We start from the raw sequence: 24,152 nt of genomic DNA on the forward strand, positions 1-24,152 counted from the left end.
TCTTCAAAAATAAAGGGACAAGACACCTACCGTTGCGGTTGTACATCAGATATTGAGGTTTAATTGAGCTACACCGGTCTTTCTGATTTATGAGATGGCCCCGCCAAAAGTTATTCCCAAGTTTGCGGCTGATGGTGCTACAACAGCGGCGGGGACGATGCTGAACATTGTAATTAGGGATTTATTTATTTAGAGTATCTTTATGACCCATATAAAATATATTTAAAGACTAACAGACATATAAAATAATAATAAAAATAATTGTTTCTGTGGATACACACTGATTTTTTTATCGATGGAATGCAATGATACACTCGCCAGCGCTATCAGTTTATGCTGGCGGGGCACCAGTGGAAGATGGTAAGATGAATATGAGTCAGGTGGGCTACATGATGACAAATTGACCAGGAATTTTCTGTCCATGGTTTACCGCGTGGTCTACCTGACTTGGTACATTGAGTACTGATACTTGATACACAGCAACTGGGTCATCAGTTCATATTATTAACAATACCCTTCCCCCCGCTACGACACTGTTTGTGGCAGTCTTCCATGATAGCGTCGAACCTTTGTTTAATGAATGACAATCGGACTATGGATAGCCTTGTACATATATGATAGTGGAATAGTGCAACCCGCCTGCGCGAACAGTTTACACTGGAGGGGCACCAATGGAGGATTATAAGATGAACATGAGATCAGGTCTGGTTAGCTCATCGTGACAAATTCTCCAAAAAAATATCACGATGGTTTCCAGGAGGAGACCGCGTGGAGATCAACCTGACAAGGTACATTGCTAGCATTAAAATCATCAGTCCAAATTACTAACAATCCACTTACCCTCTTTTTTCAACATATTAAAAAAAGTAATGCTCTCGAGCTAACTGGAATACGATGTCAATATCGGTAGGTATCAACAGGTTGAAATACCGTCACTAGATTAGTAGTAAAAGGGTAACAAATAGACAGACAGCCTACCATACTACACATCTTACCATAAAATGCTATTACGCTAGCAAAGTTCAATGACGTCATTCGAAAACTGCCGCGCTTGCATGTTCCTCGACCTTTACGTCCGTATGTCACACGTTTAAGATCTCCAACACCGATACTGAGGTACTCCAGCCTCTTACAGTTTGTTTTATGTTTCATTTTAATGTCGAAATAAAATATAATTCGATCTCGATTGAATTTTCATCACCTAAAGGTTTAGGCGTGATTGGTATTCATCATTGTGGCAGATTTCATATTCATCATTTTTGATTTCTGATTGTTATTGTAATTGGTTCAGACTTTGGATTTGAATTCTAATGCATTGCAAAATCGTCGTATATTTGAAAATATCTTACTATCTTAACTGTATAATATTTTATCGAATTTGGTGTTGTTTTGCGGAAGTCAATTTCACTACTTAATGGATTCATATTATATTGTTTAATTGCACTACCTACTTCATCATCTGCTTCTTCCTTATCACATTTATTATCTTATTTATTTTGAAGGACGGCGTAATATGTTTCTTTAATTTAATAAAATAAAGAATGATAAATATCTAACAATTGAATACTCACAAAACAAGCCTGACTTACTTGTGACGTTTCAATCTAGACCATGATGTATTGTAATATTATGCTGTTTTTATAATCTTTATTTAAATATACAAAATAATCGGAATAAAAACTAGGTTTTGATATTATTACTTAAATACTTATTTTTTGTATTCGTAGCAAGCAAACAGATAGATTACATCATATTAGAATTCAATATGGCACTTAAATAACTATTGTTAAATTGTATAGTGCAACAAGTAAAGTCTGAACAAACAAACAAACACATATATTTCAGTTGTAATTCGTTTCTCTTTTTGCGGTGGACGCGGCGTGACCTGGCGGAGACTTCTGTACCAACTCCCCTCGGTTTACATGGCGACAAAAACATTTTTTTTATATACGTATACTATTTTTTTTAATCTGTTATAATGGAATATTGCACCCAATGCGCTAATGGTTTACGCTGGCGGGGCAATAGTGCGGATGATAGCAAAACATGAGGTCAGTTACTCTGTCGTAACAAATTCACCAGGAATTTATTATGATGGTTTCCACGGTGATCCTGACATTGCTAGCAACGGGGTCAACAGTCCACATTGTTAACAATCATCTCCCCTCTATACTAATATTATAAAAAGGTAAAGTTTGTGTTCTAGATATTGTACGGTATTACGGATTCGATTTTGGAAATTCATTTAGTTTTGGATAGCCTATTTATCGAGGAATTCTATATTACATCACGTCACGTTACGATCAATTGCAGGAGCTTTGAGGAAAAATGTTGCAGTATCGGAAAAAATATGACTTAGACAAATTTACGGATAGTTTATTTATATTTTACTAGCTGTCCCGGCAAATGTTGTTTTGCCTTAAAATAAAAAAAAATAATTAAAGGTGGACTACCCCTAAAATGGGATGAAAAATAGATGTTGGGCAGACCTACTCAATACGCTCACAAAATTTCATGAGAATCGGTCAAGCCGTTTCGGAGGAGTATGGGAACGAAAACTGTGACACGAGAATTTTATATATAAGATATATATAGATAGCAATATATAAATTTTTGAAGTAATTTAATTGTTATTACTACTGGCAGCAATTTTAATATTATATTAGTATACATATATATATATATATCTTTGTGTGCGACGAAGTATAGGTATTTTTGAAAATATTTTTTATTACATATTTTCATTTGCAAAAAATATCGCTCCTGCACATATGACCTATTAAGTACATCATACAATAGTTGTGCTGGTATGTCAACAATATGGTGAAAATGTCTCTGTCTATATTAAAAACCCCCGTTTTATTTATCTACTATATATAAACTAAAACAGCAAAAGCCTATATATAAAAAAATAATGCAAATCGTTAGAAACATTCCCAAATTATACTTTTTTTTTTGCTATGATAATGTAATGGTGGGTCCATTAAATTATCATGGCAAAAAAAAGATAACAATGTATGCTGAGCATCAAATCAGGTCAGTTTGCCTATTCTGTAGAATTTACCAGAAATTGACGACGAAAGATTCCAGGTGAGAGGTCGACCTAATATGGCATTGCTGCTGCTGGTAATGGAACTATCACTAACATTTCCCTACTCCTCAATAGGGGAAAAAGTTTAACCCAGAATATCTAGCTCTTATGACATCAAAATAGTTGCAAACGAGCGTCATGTAAGCCTACCTTGTGGGCGCAGTGTGAAATCAGTATTGTTGATAAGTTAACGACCGTCCTGAGCGGATTCCTCACGCTGCCGTATCAATTAAATGCCGACATAATCTCTTCGTTAAATTGAACCTTTGAGCGAAGCGTAACACTGTTTAATTAATGAACTTTTGTTTTACATTTGTTCTAAAGACTTATATAAAACATTTTAATGTAGTGGCTATTTCGATACAGCAGGTCTTGTCTGAATTATAACGCTTATATTAAATTCAAAACAATTCATTTTTATATTTATCTTTTGAAATGCAATAGATACTAAATCGAAAAATAGGACAATATCAGTTACTTATTTCATTCATATGATGGTCTCGGTGGTTTAGCGCTCGTCACTTTACTTGCGTTGCTCGTGGGTTCGATTCCTTGCACAGCACATTTATATTTATGTGTATGATTGTTTGTATCGGTCCGAATGAAAGATAAAAATTTACTCGAGGTAGGTAGTATTTTGGCAGGTAGTTTGTATATTTATTAGCAGTGAAAATATAGACTGAGGCGGCATGCCATCTTCGTCCTTTGGACTGACAACGCATGAGGGGTATCATGGGCGTGACATCATGACGAATTAACTGTGGAGCTATTCATATATATCCGCTCAGCTATTTACGCATTATAGAATAGAATAGAATAGAAAATCATTTATTGAAATAAACTTAATTTAAGCACTTTTGAATAGTCAACATTTTTTTAAATGTACCGCTTATTCGGAAAGCTGTCTCATCACAAGAAGAATAAGCAAGAAACTTGTGTGTTGCTGTTTTAAACAATCCTTGTAAGTTCACATTTTACAAGTCGAAACGTGTGAATAAAAATATATGCTGCATCTAACAGAAATATGGCACTTGCCGCTTAGACATCAATATCTGTTGCATGTCTGAGCTAAGTCAAAAAAAATCTATTTTGTAATGATCGATAATTGTTATGGCAACGACAGAAAGTTTTATTACAAGGATAAAGGAAACTATACGATTTATTGCAGTAAAGTATAATTTAAAATGAATTATGTACATATCTAAATATATATAATTCAATGGTGTCTGACATAGTGTTCTATCAACGCACAGCCCAAACCACTGGACGGATCGGGCTGAAATTTGGCATGCAAATAGATGTTATGACGTAGGCATCAGCTAAGAAAGGATTTTGATTAATTCTACCCCCAAGGGGATAAAATGGGGGATGAAAGTTTGTATCAACTTTGTCAATTTTAAACCGATCGGGCTGAGACTTTGCCTGCATGAAGCTACCATGACGTAGACATTCCCTAAGAAAGGATTTTGATAAATTCCACCCCTAAGGGGATAAATTAATGCGAGCGGAGCCGCAAGCTAGTAATTATATAATAACACATAGAATGTAAAAAGACAAATAGAATTATTACCACAGAAATTTAATATGACTTATTATACTTTACCCTTTTGACATTTCAATCTAAAGTACACGTAACTAATCCACACCCCACGTCCGCACGCTCCGACGGTCGCGTATCTAGTGACTCGATCTTGATTAGCGCCTCTGACGTTTCGTTTCACGCAACTGACGCATAGTGACAGTTGGTGCAACCGTGTAGATAATGCGTGCAACGTAAAAGCAAATTATTGCAATTGACATAATGAATATTAGTTTATAATTTAATTAAGTTAATATTAATTGAATTGCAACATTTACATGCATTTAATTGGGTTTTGTCAGCTATATCAATATATAGCATACATTCGTGACATACAAAGCTTGAACAAATTAAGAATATACATATATTAAATATACACAATAGGCGACAAATAAAATAAAAAACATTTATAGAACAAGCACTGGCTGAAAAATTTCACTCTGTATTTTGTATAATCTTGTGTGATATTGGAAGGACATTCCAGTCTCTACTTCTTTCACAATCATGCTTAGATCAATTAGAATACAATGTCAGTATTAAAATAAAAAAAAATAATATCGATCGTTACTTCCAACACAACACGTAACAACAAAGGATCCGACGCGTGAGTTTATAAATAAAATGGAACCAAACAAATTTCTACAATCACTCGAGAGACCAATAATCGGTTACACACATTTAAAATATTCGAAACATTCACAAAATTGTAATTTCAAATTTAGAATAAAGGACTCTATAACTCTTCGGGATTCCCACAGGGAGCGTTGACAGCCAATGATTTAGGGCCACTCCGCTCCTTAATTAATACGAAACTCGTAAGTAGATCCATCCTACTCTGACTCATGCGATTACTGTGTTGAAGTAATTCTTGTCCTTGTCGCTCTAACCGTAAAATGGCTTTGAAGAATATTGAGACATCTCTTACGAGTGATTTATTCGATGTCGGTAAGAAATTCTATCGATTTGTTTACTTTAAGAATTAGTGGTAACTACACCACGTTTAGCGATTTATGTTGGTATGTTAATTCGATATGACACGTATCTATTGTATGAAGCGATTAAGGGTTAAGAACTTAAAAGCACTATACCCGACTGTTGTAATATTTAAATTAGTTAGCATGCTTATATAAGCACACAATTACTTATTTAATTTAAAAAGCTAGTTACACTGATATCAGTGTAACTGGCTTTTTAAGTTAAATTGTATTTTATAAACTACAATATAACTAACTAGGTACATACCTACTTCTATAGTTGGAAAAATTACCTATTTATTTATAAACGATGTATCATTTTTACAAATACCTAGGTAGTGAAATTAACAATTTTTTTTTAATAATTTTTTTTTTACAGTATATCTTTCTTATGATCTATATGATAAATAATGATATATTTATTAATTTAATTAATAAATTAAACGTCATCAAAAATGTTCCTTATTTTCTAAGCAATAGGACTGATTTTGTGTTACTGTAAGAGATGAATAAAATTATGACATTAATACGTTTGAGGTACCGTAGAAACGCCATTTATAAACACATAAAGATACCAATCCTGTAGCGAGAACTGCATGCGCATGCGCAACTTAAGTTTTATATGTAAGTTGCATGTTATTTGCACGTTCTAAGTTATGAACTTATTAGAAAATAGTCTCAATTATGACAATATATATTTTATTATTGTTTTAAATTTGATGCCGGAAATTATTTATACGTATAATTAGTAAAAATCACGAGATTTTAACACGTTTTATATTTATTGAGTTCCCAATATTTCGACACTGTTTCAACAGATGATCACCCGTGATTATGGCGATAGAAACACTGAATAAAACGTGGTAAGATCCCGTGACTTTTACTAATTATACGTATATTTTATAATGATTTAAAAAGTCGTCAATTATTAAACGGTTGTACTCTAAATAATAGAAAATAATATAATGTGCATGCCAATATTTGTTCGTACTTTTTCGTTTAATGTTAGACATACTACTATATAAACAAACAATGTTAACAAACTGGATTAAAAAAAAATAATAGAAATTCAGTTGAGTTTCTTACCAACTCCTTTCAATTGAATCTGTATACTGAACGGTATAATAAACTGGACGATATAGAAAATATATTAACACAAAATATTTGTTGGTCATAAGTGGCTAAAATGATCTACATGAATAAATGATTTGTGATTAGAGTGATTTGAAAATAAACTTTTTTTAAAAATAACCCATTAAATACTACATTATAAAGCATAAAATATATAGGCATATTCTATTTTTACTATTTATTACTTAGCATATTTATTTCCTAAAAAAGCCATCTCTATAATTACTAGAGAATAATTTGGTATAGGATATCAAATGGTATGAATCACAATGCAATATTATAATATTATTGCAAAATACTCATCAAAATTTACACACAAAAGAATATTCAAATCATAATCACCTTTTTTATGTTTTACTAGCCGTGCCCGCGGTTTCACTCGCGTTAAATTTCATAAAAATAATATAGCCTATGTGTTATTCTGATGCATAAACTTCATTACTGTAATGTTTTATAAAAATCCGTTCAGTAGTTTTTGCGTGAAAGAGTAACAAACACCCATACTTACAAACTTCGTGTTTATAATATTAATAGGATTCAAAGACATACAAATAGATCTTTGTAATAAAATAATACAACGGGACTTGTGAAACCATCAAACAAACAGTGAACACATTCGACCCGTTATCTGTTTTTTGCTTGGCTGGTCATTATGGGGTGGTCATGGTGCTTTACCATGCCCACGTGCCATATTGGGAAACGGTTGGCCCCAACAGATGGTGGAATATGCGTTTTTAATTGTTCCTGTGAATTATTAGGGTTTACTGTTGATGTTCTGTTTTTTTTTATTTTAATACTTGCTGTTCCCGCGACTTCGTCCGCGTAGAATTTAACTTTATTTTTCTAAAATAAAAGTAGCCTTATTACATCAGGTACCTGCCAACAAAAGTCCCGTCAAAATCGGTCCAGCCATTTCAGAGATTAGCCGGAACAAACAGCCCGACAGACAGACAGACAAAAACTGTAAAAAATGTTATTTTGGTGTATCTACCGTATTTATATTCATATACATGTAGTAAAAAACGGTTATTTCAAACAGACACTCCAATTTTATTTATATGTTGTGCTAAGAATATATTTGTTGTGCTAAGAAAATTTTATTAAATCAGTCAAAAAGAATACCTACATATCAATGAGCAAGAAACTTGTGTGTTGCTCTTTTGAATAGACTTTTTTTTATAAAAATAATTACAGTACAACAAGTAAGAGAGGCATGCGCTAATCAACATAGAAATCGCTACGCACTCATTATTAGTGTAACCAGATAATATTGTCAGTGCTATGGATTTTAAGTTTTTCTATAAAAACATTATCATCGTTAACGTATTCTTTAATGTTATAGTAAGCTTTTTTGCAAAGGAAGTATTTTATATGACATTTAAGTCTTTTTTCAGGCAGATTTATAACAGACTCTGGCATTTTGTTGTTAAACCTTACGCAATTGCCATAAAACGAATTACTAACTTTAGTTAAACGACATATAGGTAAAATTAGTTTGTTATTGCTACGTAAGCTTTTATTAGTGTAATCACTAAAAGAAAATTTATTCGTAGCGGTTGTGATATCAAGAGGTCATTCCAAAGTTTGATAGCCTGAACGGAAGAATAGTGGACGAAACCGGATAAATGAGCCAGGATATGCAGTAGGAATTTTCTGATTGAGCGAATACTGTGATCTATAGTGATGTAATAATCTATCTGGCTCATCCGTCATACTCGAGAACGGGTGCTGCTTGTGGGGACAGGTCTGTTCAGGTTGCAAAGAGTGATTAGATTTTTTGTTTTTTGCAATAGCATATGCTGGTGGTCATTCTGTTCTCCCAAATTTGAATTTAAATGAATCTGTATCATTGAAAATATGTACATTTATTTAAAAAAAAAATACGAGCTGAGTTTCTTGTCAGTTCTTCTCATCTCGAAATCATTCCGAGCTGACGGTAGATTTGACATATCATAAGAGTCTGTAATAGACCTACAGATATTTTGAATTGAATTGAATAGATATTTCCTGATCCAGAAAAAATAATCACTATATAATGAAACTTATAAATTCAAATATACATTTCTATTCTAGATAGGGTATTCAGAAATATCTCTATCTTTTTTAATCAAACGTGGCAGAGATGTCTTTATACTACCGTCTTATGAAATATTCTTGTTTGCTAACGGTATTTCCATTTCCAGACAAGTCGTAACTATAATGATGCACAAATATATTTTTTTAACCGCAAAATCGAACTAACTATCTTTAAGATCTCTCATACGAAGCATCTACATAGCTAAAAACCAGAACATACGAACAGAATTACTTTAAGCTTGGCTTAAACACAGGAATAATATATACAAACAGAAACCCAGTATATAATACAGTATACGCATATTTGTGTACAGGCATCGAATCCGCGACCTTCGAAAGATGAGGCAGAGTGCTAAACCACTACACCACTGAGGTAGTCAATACACTATTACTGTCACAAACCAGTAATAAATTTAACCCCTTATTTGCAAATTCAGTGCATTATTCATAGTTTCACATTATTACGCCTAACAAAATACCTAAACCAACTATTCGTGCCATATAACCATAAAATTAACTTAACCGTGATAATCTATGGGTCAAAGTGAACATAATCGACTGATATGCTTTGTCGTTGAAAAAAAAGTATTTTAAAAATAAAACTTAAAAAGTCCTTGACAAACCAGTTGGTGTTAAGTGAACTAGAATTCTATAGAGAGTTGCATAAAGCTCATATTTCTTTAGATTATCATAACAAAAACAATATAAAATATAATATTAAGTTTTATTATATATATAAATCTGAAATTATCAACAAGACCTAATTGTATAATGGGAACACCAGAATAATTTATTTCATATTTTTATTCATGAATTTCTTTTTATTTTGTAAGTTTAAATATATATTTTTGTTTTTTGTTTAATATTGTAAGATTCCTTGTGAGCAGTAAATAAAGATTATTATTATTATTATTTTATAGTATGTAGGCAAATCTTTGTTCATATCATTATCTATGTTCATGTTTATATTGCTATGTCTTTATCATATACGATACAGCTAAACATCTTACTACTTATTACTACTTATTCTTTCACGCAAAAACTACTGAACAGATTTTAATGAAACTTCACAATAATATGGCTTATATATCATTTGATAGCAGCATACATCATTTGTGAAACTGAAAAAGAAATACTACAATAAAATGTAATAAAACTAAATTTAATTACTACTATTTTAAAAACTTAACAAATAATTAACCCTAGCTCTAAAAAAATAGAGTATTTATTACAATAAAGAATATAGAGATATACCCGAGGCATAGCCGGTGGTCCCAATACTTTACGAGTGCAATCAACGATTAACATTTATATATGAATCCGGCGTACTTGTATTTTCTTATAATTATCCATGACAAAAACGTCCTAACAACTTGTAAATTCGAAAAGAGGGTATATACATTGCTTTTGCACCTTTCAGTTATGCATATTCATGCTATATTATGCACGTAATCTACGTATGACAAACATAATAAAAAGCAGACGGTCTGTTTCGTTAATTAGGTAGTTCATTGTTATATAATAAACTAGCTGTACCCGCAACTTCGTCCGCGTGAAATTTAACATTGTTTTTTTTAAATAAAAGTAGCCTAAGTTACCTAACTTTATTACATCAGCTACCTGCCAATAAAAGTCCCGTCAAAATTGGTCCAGCCATTTCAGACATTAGTCATAACAAATAGACAGATAGATAGACAAAAATTGTAAAAAATGTTATTTTGGTGTATGTTAAAAACGGTTATTTCAATATTATAAACAGACAATCTAATTGTATTTGTACGTATAGACATATGAGCTTAGTTTCTTGTCAGTTCTTTTCATCTTGAAATCTTTCCGAACTGACGGTAGATTTAACATACCATAAGAGTCTGTAATAGACCTACATGAAAATTTCAAATTCAAATTTGACTTTTAAATAACCTAGGACAATTAACACAACGCCATCTAGTCCTACGGTAAGCAGAGCTTGTGCTGCAGGTACTAGACAACTGATATAAATACTTAGTTTTTTTATAATATACATAGAAAACATTCAGACAATACAAACAATCATACTCATGAATACAAATGTTTGCTCCGTGCGAGTAATCCTATCCGCGAATCGGAAGTAAAGCGGTATGCCAAATCGCTAGACTAAGGAGGCAGTCAAATATGACTGGATGTCGCTATTTCTAGAAAAGATACGTAATATACTAATATAGATAGATATAGTTTCATGATATTAACATTATAACAAGCATTTCTATAAAAGCAAGGAGCAAAATTGATCGCCCGGTGAAACTGTAAAGGCCAGCTGCTGCCAACAGCATTAGAGTAGTCCGAAAAAAATTCCTATGTGACTCTATATTCGGTTTACTGGAAGAAATCTCGTTTAGGAATAGATTCTCTTTTTATTAACATTAGTTCTAACGTTAACAATATGACATAAGATATAACAATTTATAAATTTGTTTTACTTCATAACCTTTGAATAGTCGGGACTTCAATATCTGTACAATACAATAATTTGTATTCATGCGTTTGTATTGGTCTAGACATTTTTAATTCCAATCGTGAACTCATTTAAACAAAATCGTCTAAAAATTATGATATGTCATTTATCAAAAAAAAAATATTTCGTTGGTATCGTTTATAACATTTTTACATACAATTCTACAATTCTATAATACAAAATCGTATTACACCAATTTCACAATATAACAGCGATTATTAAAAAAAAAACATAATTCATGAAGAAGGACTACTGGCCGAAGGGGTGTATCGGCGCTACCGGCAGAGAGCCATCATCAGTGCCATGACCATAGAGTCGATTTAAATTTACATTTTAATCATTTTTCATATGTATTAGTCTATAAATCTATGGGCTATTCATTCATTCATTCATATATAGCCTGAATAAAATAAAATAAAATATCACTAAATTATTGCTACAATTCAGAAACTAAAGCTATCACTACCCCGTTTAATATAATAAACTAAAAAATAATATGCACTCACCTACAGGCAAAGGGCGAAATGATCATAAAGGGTGATAAAGTTTCCCCACCTCGATTAGTGACGTATCGATAGGCATTATCGATAAATCTATTGCCCACGCCTTATCTCGATTAGGGCGCACTTGCAAAACAATACATCGATTATTTTAAAAAGTTAAGGCGGGAAAATCGATTGTGTTCACTGGAATTTATTGTTGGTTTTATATTTATCTTAATTGTTATTTAAACGCTTTGTTGGTTTACTGCGTAAATAATAAACTAATAGACTATTGAATTGCCAATTAAAAAGTTTTATGGCATGAATAAGGACATAAACACACACATAAATAAATATTCATAACGTTATTTATGTCAAGCGTGAACATCATACTCGTATATCATATATTTTTTCTAATTTATATTGATTACACTATTATGATTGAATTAAAAACTCTTGTTTAAAATGAAATGAGTATAATAATTAATAATTAGATTTCATTCTATTTTTTATTGTTTACTGTACTTTATTGAATAAGTATTATATACGATTACAGTAAAACCTAAAAAAATTACAAAGACCACTCACAACTGATTCTTTTTTTTATAAATTTTTTCTATGTCTATTGGATAATTGATAAAGAAAATCTAGTAAGGATATAAATACACGTAAATTATGTACCTACTTAGATTTTTTGTAGTTACAACCTTTGGTACAAGGTTGGTACTTATGTAAAAAAATACAAAAATTGTAAATATAAATACATTATGGTTTTCACTGTTTCTTGTTTCTTTAAGTCTGAGAAGTCTTTTTTATATGAGAACAATAGGTCTATCGATGTCGATAATCATACCTCACTGGCTCACATAGCATACACTAGCCGGCCAGATAATTGGCTAAACATTGGATTGAGCAGAATATATTTTTAATAATATATATACCTATAGGCATAAATACAAATACTTTTTTTTTTATTTCCATAATTACATACATATTATACGTTGAAAGTATCCAGACCGATATAAACAATCACACTCATATATACAAATGTTTGTGCCGTGCGAGGAAGCGAACCCGCGATGTAGGTGTAAACCGCTAGAGCACCGAGGTCTTCAAAATATACCTATACTTATATATATGCACATATATACATTGCTAACAATGAGCTTATTACTATTTCCCCCAAAAATATATATGATATATGAAAGAATCAGATCAACTAACGTCATCATTGCATGTACCAGACTGTTTGAAATAAGAATTACAACGAGACCAATCAAGCGAATCACATACGGAACCAATAATTAGCAATACAAGATATTATCTTCACGCTTTTTACATTCGTGATATTTATACTCTCGTCTTATTGTTGGTAAATATACACTTCTACAAGTATGTTTTCCCTTTAATTGATATTCATGGCTACGTTTTAGACCATCGTGGAAAGGCTACAAATAGAGAGACACACTTTGTCATTTCACATTAACAAAACAAATAGCCGAGAAGAAGTGAAAAATATATATAAAGTGAAACAAAACAGTATCGACGTTCCATACATAAAGTTCCAAATTTGAATTTTATAATTTTATATTTAAATGTAATACATTTAAAAATAAAATTTTAATTTTTAATTGTATTACATTTAAATATAAAATTATAACATTCAAATTTGGAACGAAACATATACATTTTTCACTTCTTTTCAGCTATTTGTTTTGTATTATATAATACATTTAAAAATAAAATTATAAAATTCAAATTTGGAACGTTATGCATGGAACATCGATGTTGTTTTGTTTTACTTTATATACATTTTTCACTTCTTCTCGAACATTCCATAACGTCACTATTAAATTGTAAACATTTTTTGTTTCAATATTATATCAACTTAAATTTTGTTATAATATTGAAACAAAAAATGTTTTCCTCCTTCCTTCCTTGTAATATTCCTCCAGAAAACTTATTACCAAACGTATTTAGTTAAATAACTCATTTAAAAAATATAATATGGAAACATTCAAATTCTAACTTTATATAAATTATTTTATTATCCTAATTCTACTAAATAATAATAACTTTGGACAATTCACGCAACGTCATCAAGTCCTAAGCTAAGCAGAACTTTTGTTATGGAGTACAGACTTTTTTGTATAAATACATACATAATATACATAGAAAACACCCACACGGATACAAAGAATCATAATCATGAATAAAAATGTTTGCATCATGCGAGAATCGAACGCGCGACCATTGGAAGTAAAGCTGTGTACTAAACAGCTAGACCAATGAGGTCGTCAATCTAAATTATTTATTTTTGAAACTCCTTTTACGAACATCTTAATAGTCCTAACTATTGGATATTTTCATAACAACGCCATAAAAATGTTCTGTGTAAAAATACCTATTCTCCAGAGTATATACTGCTAAATACCATAACACAAATGCAATAGAGTCCATAATTGAATAATAAATCTTTCATCCCCAGCTTCCCTATTGCATCTGAGATCTGATTTGTCGTACAAGCCCCGCCCCATAATTGCTCAATTGTATGCTATTTGAATAAATGCCACTAATATATAATCCGGTTTACTATTGCTGTATGTTCATAACTGAGGGGGACTATCTACTGTACACAATGCGAGTATTGGCAAATAACATCTTGTTTAGTTACAATCATGCTTAACCGACGTCAAAAAGGGTGGTATCAAATTGATTGTAATTTTTTTAAGTTTTGCTATATGAAACCTATGTTATTTGTGAACCGAATTGTATTTTATTTTAAAGGATATGTTTTCAGATTAGTCTAACAAAAATTTAATTAAAACTTAATTTAGTTTCAAGGAAACTATTAACTATGAGTTATATGCATGAATACTAATAGCTAATACTGCTAAATAGGCCAAGACAAGGATAAACAAGTTCATTTAGAAGATTGTAGAGAAATTTCCCTAGTATATATTTCGGTATCACTTTGACCGCATATATAATATAGCATATTTTTCATTGATTCGTTCACAAACGAAAAATAGCTGTGTGGTTATATTTTTTCTAAGAGAGCTCGCAACAAAAGTCAAAATATATACATATATAAAAAAGGAGTATAAAAGTAATATAAATATTTATAAAAATAACGATGGGCAAGCTGACAGGAACACTCTATATCTTGTAATTTCACCGCCACACACAACAAACAGACAACCAGCTTGCTTTATAACATAGCTTACAAGGCAAGCTGGTTGCCTAATAATAAAATAAGTGAGAGATTTCCACACAGGTAACTTTATATAAAGTACGCATATACAGCGGTAAAAAAACTGTATCACGGTCTTCGACAGTACTCAGATACCGTAAAACATCTTTAAAAACAAGCTGCTTGCTGGATAACATGAAATAGGTGAGACAGATGGGTACGCACATAACTTTGTGTAAACTCTGTTTCTGTAAAAAAACTGTATCATGATCTTTAAAAGTATTCTTCTTTTGTTTCAGTGGTCATGCACAAAGAGAAGGAAGACCTCCATGGTCACAGGCGGGAGCATTCACCTTATGACCACGCCATGCCTGATGGGGAGATGTTCCTACAGGTAATAACGTAATCAACATCCTATGTAATAACCCTAGCGGGGCATCACTACAGGACAGGACGAGGATAAAGTCAAGGGTTTCAATAGGTGATAGTATATTGCTGTACCCGCTTGATTATAGTAGTTACGTAGCTAACGGTACACGCTGGCAGGGCACCAGTGAAGGATGATAGGATGAGCATGAAGTTAGCCTATTGTAATGAATCACAAATAGGTGAAATAAAAAAAACTGTGCAGACTTTGTCAAACCTTTTACTAATAAGGCGAAATATTACTGTAATAATAATAATAATAATATTCTTAGACAATTAACTCAACGCCATCTTGGCTAACGGACAGCAGAGCTTGTGTTATGTGTTAGGTACTTTTTTTTGTAAATACATATATAATATACTCGTACATAGAAAACGCCCAGACCGATACAACCAATCTTACTCATATATATAAAATGTTTATACCGTGCGAGGAATCGAACCCGCGACCATCGGAAGTAAAGCGGTGTGCTATTCCGCTAGACCACCGAGACCATCAAACCATTACTGTTTAAATATCCCTTGTACACAAAATATAACATTTCATTCTAAAATACTAATTTCCAAGAAAAATTTAAAAATTAACTTTATATTTTGCAGTGTAACAAAAAGTGCTTCAATTATTACTGGAATTTGGTTATTTTTCGGATTGAAAAATTCGGATTGAAATTTTCTCAATGTAGTTACCGAGTAACATTGCACGCGACGAATGAAATGCATTAATTTATCATATTTTTCGTAGGCGCAGTGGTTGCAATAAATAAATTTTGTAGAACACACAGCTATAAATCATGCGTCGGTGACCCAGTGAGGCAATAAATATAAGAAGCATTGCCGCTCGTATTTTATATTTTTGACTTCGTATCGGACCTGTTTCCATAGATCTATACGATACGATAACAATAACGGTTTTAACCATGACGCGTACGAATATTCTGTGCTAAATAAATCGGAATTACCGTAACTATTTATTGATATATGTTTGGACTCAATTACTACCACTTATAATGACAAGTTTTCGATTTAAAATATAGACTAACTCAGAAATTGTTTAGTTCACATTGAATATAAGATTTAGTTGTCTAAACTAAAATAAAGTTATGAAAACAAGTTTATTGATATTTTGATGTAATTTAAAAATTTTAATATTGTTAAGAAATGTATATCAAAATTGTAAAATAAGTTTGATACGATGCTTCATAATTCAGGTTTTAAAAATTAAGAGTTTATAATGAAAAAAAAAAGATTATTTATGTGGTCTATTGAAATGAAAAATAATATTATTCTAACAGTAAATAAATAATTATTCATATTTAACTAAAATTATAATACTCTTAATATAACAAAGTCAATTAAATTGTAAAATACCACTAGAGCGGAAGATAATATTGTAAATACCAAAGAACAGTATAAATTTAAATTACGTATAAACCCGAACGTTATCCACTACCTTAAATATCGTATAACAATGGAAACGAGCCTGTATATTGAACATAATACAATGTATATATGTACTTCGTAAGTCAATCGCGTATCGCGTACGAAAGTCGGGGAAACCTCGCTCTACCCGGAAAAACTTAGTTGCTTTTATTACTTCATTTACGTATGTATTTCGGAACGTTTGCGATTGGTTTTATTATCAAAACTTTTTGATATTCCACATGCCGTTATTGTTGCAGCTATTCGTAAAATGAAAATAACTGAAGCCTAATTTGTATGCCTTTGCCTGCCTTTAATTTGTATTATTGTATTTTTAGTCAATTTAGTTGCCTTTAATCTGTATTGTTATATTTTTAGTCAATTTTACGAATTAAATTGACGAATATACATTAAAGGAGATTTCAATAATTGAAGTCGTTTTTTATTGTGTGTAGTTTTGTAGCTCCGGTACATGATATGTTTAGAAATTATTATATTGAATTGATATTGTAATAGAAACCATTTTATTTAATCTATGATACACCATTGTCATAAGTGGTTCACCAAGTCAGGTTAAAATTCCACTTTCTCCCCAGAGGTTTCTCCTGAAGATCATCTTGATAAATTCCAGATAAATTCGTACTGGCCTAACTTAAAGTTATCGTCTTATTCGTGCCAGCTTAAAAACGTCCATTGACGGCAATGATGGTCTAACGGTTACATACCGCTTTACTGCTGATGGTCGCGGGTTCGATTTCGCACGGTACAAATATTTTTATTCATGAGTATAATTATTTCTATCAATCTGGATGTTTTCTAAGTATATTACGTTTGCTACAAAAACATATTTTTAAATATTTCTATTAGTTGTCTAGCATATATAACACAAACTCTGCTTATCTTGGGACTAGATGGCACCGTGTGCATTATCCAGGGTTATTATTATTATTAAATACAGCTATGTATACTTGCAGGCACTCAACGGCTTCCTGATGATACTCACGTGCGAAGGCGAAGTTTTCTTCGCGACGCACAGCATTGAGAGTTACCTAGGCTTCCATCAGGTCAGTGGTCTTTTGAAATTAATAAAAAATATGTTCTTAGCGTTTTTATTATTCTATTTTTAATATTAATTGTTTTAAGCATTGAGCTGCAAAATTTGGTGAAAATTTCGTTTTTATTTTGTTTTTCACAGTATTCGTCGGTATATAGGTATATGTGGATTAAGCTGAATTAAAAGTTAAAACCCAGTAATTATACCAACAGAACTGAACAACTTTCCAAAAAAGTGTATTCGAAATTTGAATATAAACTGTACGTATTTGGTTTGTATAAAATCCAAATTTAATTTCAAATTTCGAATACGAATATAATTCTAAAGACGCATTGTTCAGTTACAGTATTACAGAGTCCTAAAACTAAACCGAAACTCAGTGATAATGGTGACCCATTACGACTTGAGTTTCCCATTGGTCCTATGGTATCCTTTATAAATATCGCTGTATAGGTATTTATAATTTTAGTCTAATAAATGATTTCTCATAAGAATAGCGTAAGTATAACATTGATTGTTAAAATGCTTGTACATTTTAAATTTACAAAGTTTACCTGAACCTCGATTAAAAGCTTAGAAAAAATATTATTGCTATATAATTGGTATATATTCAAACTAACTAAAAATTTCCTTAGCTAACTTTACTGTTAATTTTGTTATCGTCATAATATAATTTTGTAACAATGAAACTGAAATATGCCTAATGAGCTCCTAAGCAAGCGACTCGCCTTATAATTAATTTACACAAACCCTTGTAAAATATAACGCAATTTACCAAATAAATAGCATGACTGTACTATTAATCACAAAAAAATAAGATATGGTGGGCAGAGAATTTTAATTATTCGGCTGGAGGTTGTATGAAAAAATATCAATTACGACGCGATAAGTTTAGTGAACGCTGCCACTTGGGGCACGTTCACACTGAATGTGTTTATAAATATTTGAAACGTAGGGAAAATATAGGTAAATATTTAAAAATACATATATATGTATATAGCGTAAATAATAAGAAAGTCATCAGTTAGTAAGCTAGTAGATGACTATGAAAAAAGAAAGAAAGAAAAATTATAATTAATAATGTTTCAAGTAAGACAGTAAATATGACTTACTACCCTGACTTGGATCCAAAGTGCTTGAGTTCGAATCTGGTTGACAAAAATTTTGTGGTCACATTTGCTACAAGTCGTTTCGAATCACTGATATAATCTGATAGATGGCGGTAAGCTCGCACGTGGCATTCAAATATTGGCAATTGCTTTTGAATTAAGATATTCTATATAATAATATTATTATTATTAAATATGCAAAATTATAGGCGATATATTGAACTCTGCAAACAAATAAAAGAAGATTACATTACGTGTTATAATGTTTATTTATTTATTTATCCTTTATTTAAAAGGCACTATTTAAAATAATGTACAATTGGCGAGCATAATGCCATATGGCATTCTCTACCAGCTAACCATTGGACAAATAAATAAACAAAAAAATAAATAAATGTTATTGTTTTTTATTTTATCATCATATTTTTTTTCTTCTGTGTAGACGTGGCTTTACATTTATTAAGCTACTTTAGTTTATCGTTGTGACATTTTATCGTACTCATTTCAGTGGACGAAATAAAGTGCGACCTGGCAATTAAAGAGCTTAAATGTTCCGTATATAGTAATTAAAAAAGTTAGTACTTTCTATGCGACAGTTGCCGTATTATTTAACGAGGCTTTGTCTAAAAATGTACCTGTAATTCGTCAGCTGTATATGGGGACGTAATCCTGAATTTACTGTTACCAGACTTGAATTTACTACCTATAATCTTATCCTATCCTACCTTCATATGTGCACTAGCTGACTCGCATAACTTCGTCTGCATCATTCTTGACATTTATACACATTATATTTTTCCCAACTTACGGAATTTCTTATTAAGTTATAGTCTATGTTTTTTTTCTGACGTATATACTTTTGCGTGAAAGATTCACAAACATCCATCTATACTCACAAACTTTCCCATTTATAATCTTATATATAAAATTCTCGTCTTATATATAAAATTCTCGTTTCACAGTTTTCGTTCCCATACTCCTACAAAACGGCTTGACCGATTCTCATGAAATTTTGTGAGCGTATTGAGTAGGTCTGAGAATCGGCCAACATCTATTTTTCATCCCCCTAAATGTTAGGGATAGTCCACCCCTATTTTCTTTTTTTATTTTAAGGCAAAACAACGTTTCCCGGGACAGTTAGTAATATTATATATTGAGATATAATGAAGCCCATGATGTTGTTAATTATGTAAGGCCGTTGTTAACAATTTTATAGGAATCATTTGACAGTTGTAGTTACAACCTAAGGTATACCATTCGTAATTGCAACAATAAATTGGTTAGAATAGAGGGAAGGGGCATTGTTAGTAATGTACACTATAACCCCATTGCTAACAATGTATCATAACAGCTTGACCTTGAGGTCAAGGTCAAGGGGGTCCCCTTAGAACCCTTAAAAACCATCATGATAAATTCATGATGAATTTATCTATAGCTTACTGACCTGACCTCATGCTCATCTTATCATCCTCCACTGGTGCACCGCCAGCGTAAACCGTTAGCGCAGGCGATGCACCAATCCATTATCATCCATAAGAAAAAAATGTCAATAGATTATCAAAAAACTGTGAAATCTAATGTGTAATTTATACAAAATGAAATCTGCTGTAAATGCGAAACTTTGACTGTTGGAAATTATTTACCACACTTATTTCAGTCGCCAAACAAATTGCTTTGTAAGCTTTCCTTCAATTGTACGGTTCAATTTGGTAGTGAAATTACAAGGTAGTCATCTTAGTCGTCTAGAATAGTGGTATCACGAATGACATGATAACGTGATATACGTGCTATATTAGCGACGGTTACCACTTACCATCAGGTGGGAAGTCAGCTTTGCCATTAAAATTATATTAAAAAAAAATCTTAGTACCACCGAGAGGTACAACAATATAACGTTTCATTCACAAATACATTCAAAATTAACGATTTGTTATTAATAACAATTTGTTATTAACGATTAAATGTTGCAATAAATTTGTTGTTAACGAATAAATGTTTACAATAAAAAGGTAAATGTATATTAATATAAAACATTACAAGAATGACTAAATATTGACTTACAGAAATTGCTTTTATTTAGATATATACAATAATTATTAAAACACTTAGTTTTACGACTTCTCATTAATAGTATATACATTGACATATATATTATATGCTTTTATATAAATGAATATACATATAATAATAATAATAATATACTTATCATTATACCATCGTCCTATACAATTCAGACAGCGCAATCTAATTTAGGATTAGATTGCGCAGAGACTAAGCATTAGACTAAGCAGAGCTTGTATTATGGGTACTATTTATTATATATTTTTTTAAATAATAATCTCAGGATAATTCCTATAGCGCCCTTTAGACCCAATTTAAGCTAGCTAAAGCTTGTGTTATGGGTACTAGATAACTGATACAAATACACAAAAATTTTTTTCGTAAATACGTACATATTATACATATATAACGTCCAGACCGATACAAACAATCATACTCATGAATACAAATGTTTGTACTCGAAGGTAACAGAGTCGAAGGTCGGTAAGAATCGAACTCGCGACCGTCTGTGTGCTAAAAGACTAGACTACTGAGATCGTCAGTGCAGTGATTTCAGCTAGTTTTCTTATAACGAAATATTACTAATCAACAAAAACGTATTAATATTAAAACAGACATAGGTACGCACAATTCAACCCCGCACACTGAACCCCTAAAAAATGTAACGAATATATTAAATCTCGCTCGTTAATAATGCTAATAAAGTTCCTTATGAATTATTGGTATCAAAAGTTGGTATAAAAACGTTGATTTAGACTCTGATCGGACTTCCCTCGTTGTAAAACTTTCACTCGGCTCCGATCGTATATAATGTTTATTGTTTCCAACCCCAGGCATGGTTTTGTTTGTGTCTAAAGCAACCAGGCAATTTTGGTCGGTCGGTTACCTGAGTAACATTAGCGTCAAAGATTATGTTACGCGCAGACGTTTCTGTTTAGACTGCAACTACATTCCAAATTGACGATAGGTTTAACTTAATTAATTATATAATATGTTTTAATTTGTATTTATTTGATATTGTAAAAATCGGTCCAGCCATTTCAGAGATTAGCCGGAACAAACAGACAGACAGATAGACAAAAATTGTAAAAAATATTATTTTGGTGTATGTACCGCATTTATATTCATATGCATGTAGTAAAAAAAGATTATTTCAATATTACAAACAGACACTCCAATTTTATTTACGGTATAGACGGTAAAAAATTATAGTTCGATAAAACTCGTCAGGAACACACAAAAAAACTGTCTATAAAATTTAGGCATTAAATTATTCTACAATTTAGTTCAGAAGCACTGTGTAGTATATTTTACTCTATGTCCAAACTCACCAGGAGGGTTAGTTGCGATTAAAGCAAATCGATTTTGGAAATCATTAAATCTGCTGGTTACTTGGCTTCTAGTATTGTCTGACACGTGTCAGTCGACATTCTGGGGACCGGTAAATTACCGTAATAGAACGGTAATTATCAGAATATCTAAATGTCAATAGGTTTAGTGTATTTTGAAGTAAGTTGATAGGGTGATGTTGAAATAAGTGTATAAACACACTGTATCCATGGTATACTAGCTAATAGTGTACCCCGACCTAGACCGAATAGTATAGTGAATTCGAATCAGACAGATACTAGAAAAAATACTTTATTTATCAATTTGGAATTGTGACTCTCTGTTGATGAAGACACCGATAATGAATTAAATTGATCCGAGATATGACGGTACCCAAATAATGTGAAGTATTGGGTACCCCATGATGTCGACAGTAATAATTGACGAACTCGATGGTCTAATCAAATTCATGAGTATGATCGGTCTGGATATTCTCTATGTATATTATGTATATATATTTACAAAAAAAGTATGTATATATTCATATCAGTTGTCCAGCACCCCTAACATAGCCTATGTTAGGGGTGCTGGACAACTGCTTAGCTTGGGACTAGATGGCGCAGTGTGTATTGTCGAGTGATATTATTATTATTATATTGAATACTAACTATTATCCGCGGCTTCACTCGCGTTAATTTATCCCCTTAGGCGTGGAATTTATCAAAATCCTTGCTTAGGGGATGCCTACGTCATAGTAGCTTTATGCATGCAAAGTCTCAACCCGATCGGTTTAAAATTGAGAAAGTTTCATACAAACTTTCATTCCCTATTTTGTCCCCTTGGGGGTAAAATTAAACAAAATCCTTTCCTAGCGAATGCCTACGTCATAACATCTAGTTGCATGCCAAATTACAGCCCGATCCGTCCAGTGGTTTGATGTGCGTTGATAGATCACTATGTTAGTCACCTTTGAGTTATATATATTTAGATATAGACTAGGATTACAGTCATGTATTTTTATTTTATTATTTAAACTTCAACTTACAAACCTCCTGATTGTAAGTACAGGAGGAGTAGTAGCAAACTGGTAGGCTACGACGATCTCGCACCTAAATACAACTTTTTAGAAAGTAATCTTATGTTTATATAAACAGGGGACAATTTTGCGTAGCGCCTAAATTTATCAAATCCGATTACACTATCTGCTTTAATTATAGCCCTATTTATAAAGAGCCCCAGTAAAACATCGGACCATTAACCATAATGCACGATCGATACTGCCGACCACCTGGCCGAATATGAGGCTCATAATGCTCCGTTTCGGACCCCACTGCGTTTTACTGCGGCATACACTGTAATTTCCTTTCGCCTATCTTCACACCAAAATTCTTCAATGCAGAAACAATATATTATGTATATTTGACGGCCTCGGTGATCTAGCGGTTTAGCACACCGCTTTACCTACAATGATTGCGGATTCGATTCCCCGCAGGGTGCAAACATTTGTATTCATAAGTATGATTGTTTGTATTGGTCTGAGATTTTTCTATGTATGTTATGTATGTTTTTACAAAAATATATATCTAAGTATTTATAACAGTTGGCTGGTACTCATAACATAAGCTCTGCTTACTGTGGGACTAGATGCTGTGTTAATTGTCCAGGGTTATATATTTATTTATTTGTCGTATATACTTCTAATAGCAAATAGTAGTGTAGTTAAGTAGTTATTGACAG

The 24,152-nt window shown here is 31.8% G+C and overlaps 1 protein-coding gene across 1 annotated transcript in view; it reads left to right on the forward strand.

Moving 5' to 3' along the window:
- Positions 1-24,152, forward strand: part of LOC131842356 (aryl hydrocarbon receptor) — a 155,394-nt gene that overhangs the window by 126,188 nt on the left and 5,054 nt on the right. Inside the window, exons 3-4 of the mRNA XM_059190896.1 lie at positions 15,317-15,411; positions 17,837-17,926. Coding sequence (XP_059046879.1) covers positions 15,322-15,411; positions 17,837-17,926 — 180 coding nt within the window. The 5' untranslated portion in view covers positions 15,317-15,321. The remainder of the gene's footprint in view (positions 1-15,316; positions 15,412-17,836; positions 17,927-24,152) is intronic.

Source organism: Achroia grisella, unplaced genomic scaffold (assembly GCF_030625045.1).
Source record: "Achroia grisella isolate CSIRO2021 unplaced genomic scaffold, CSIRO_AGI_Agris_v1 utg2167, whole genome shotgun sequence".
Taxonomy (NCBI): Eukaryota; Metazoa; Arthropoda; class Insecta; order Lepidoptera; family Pyralidae; genus Achroia; species Achroia grisella.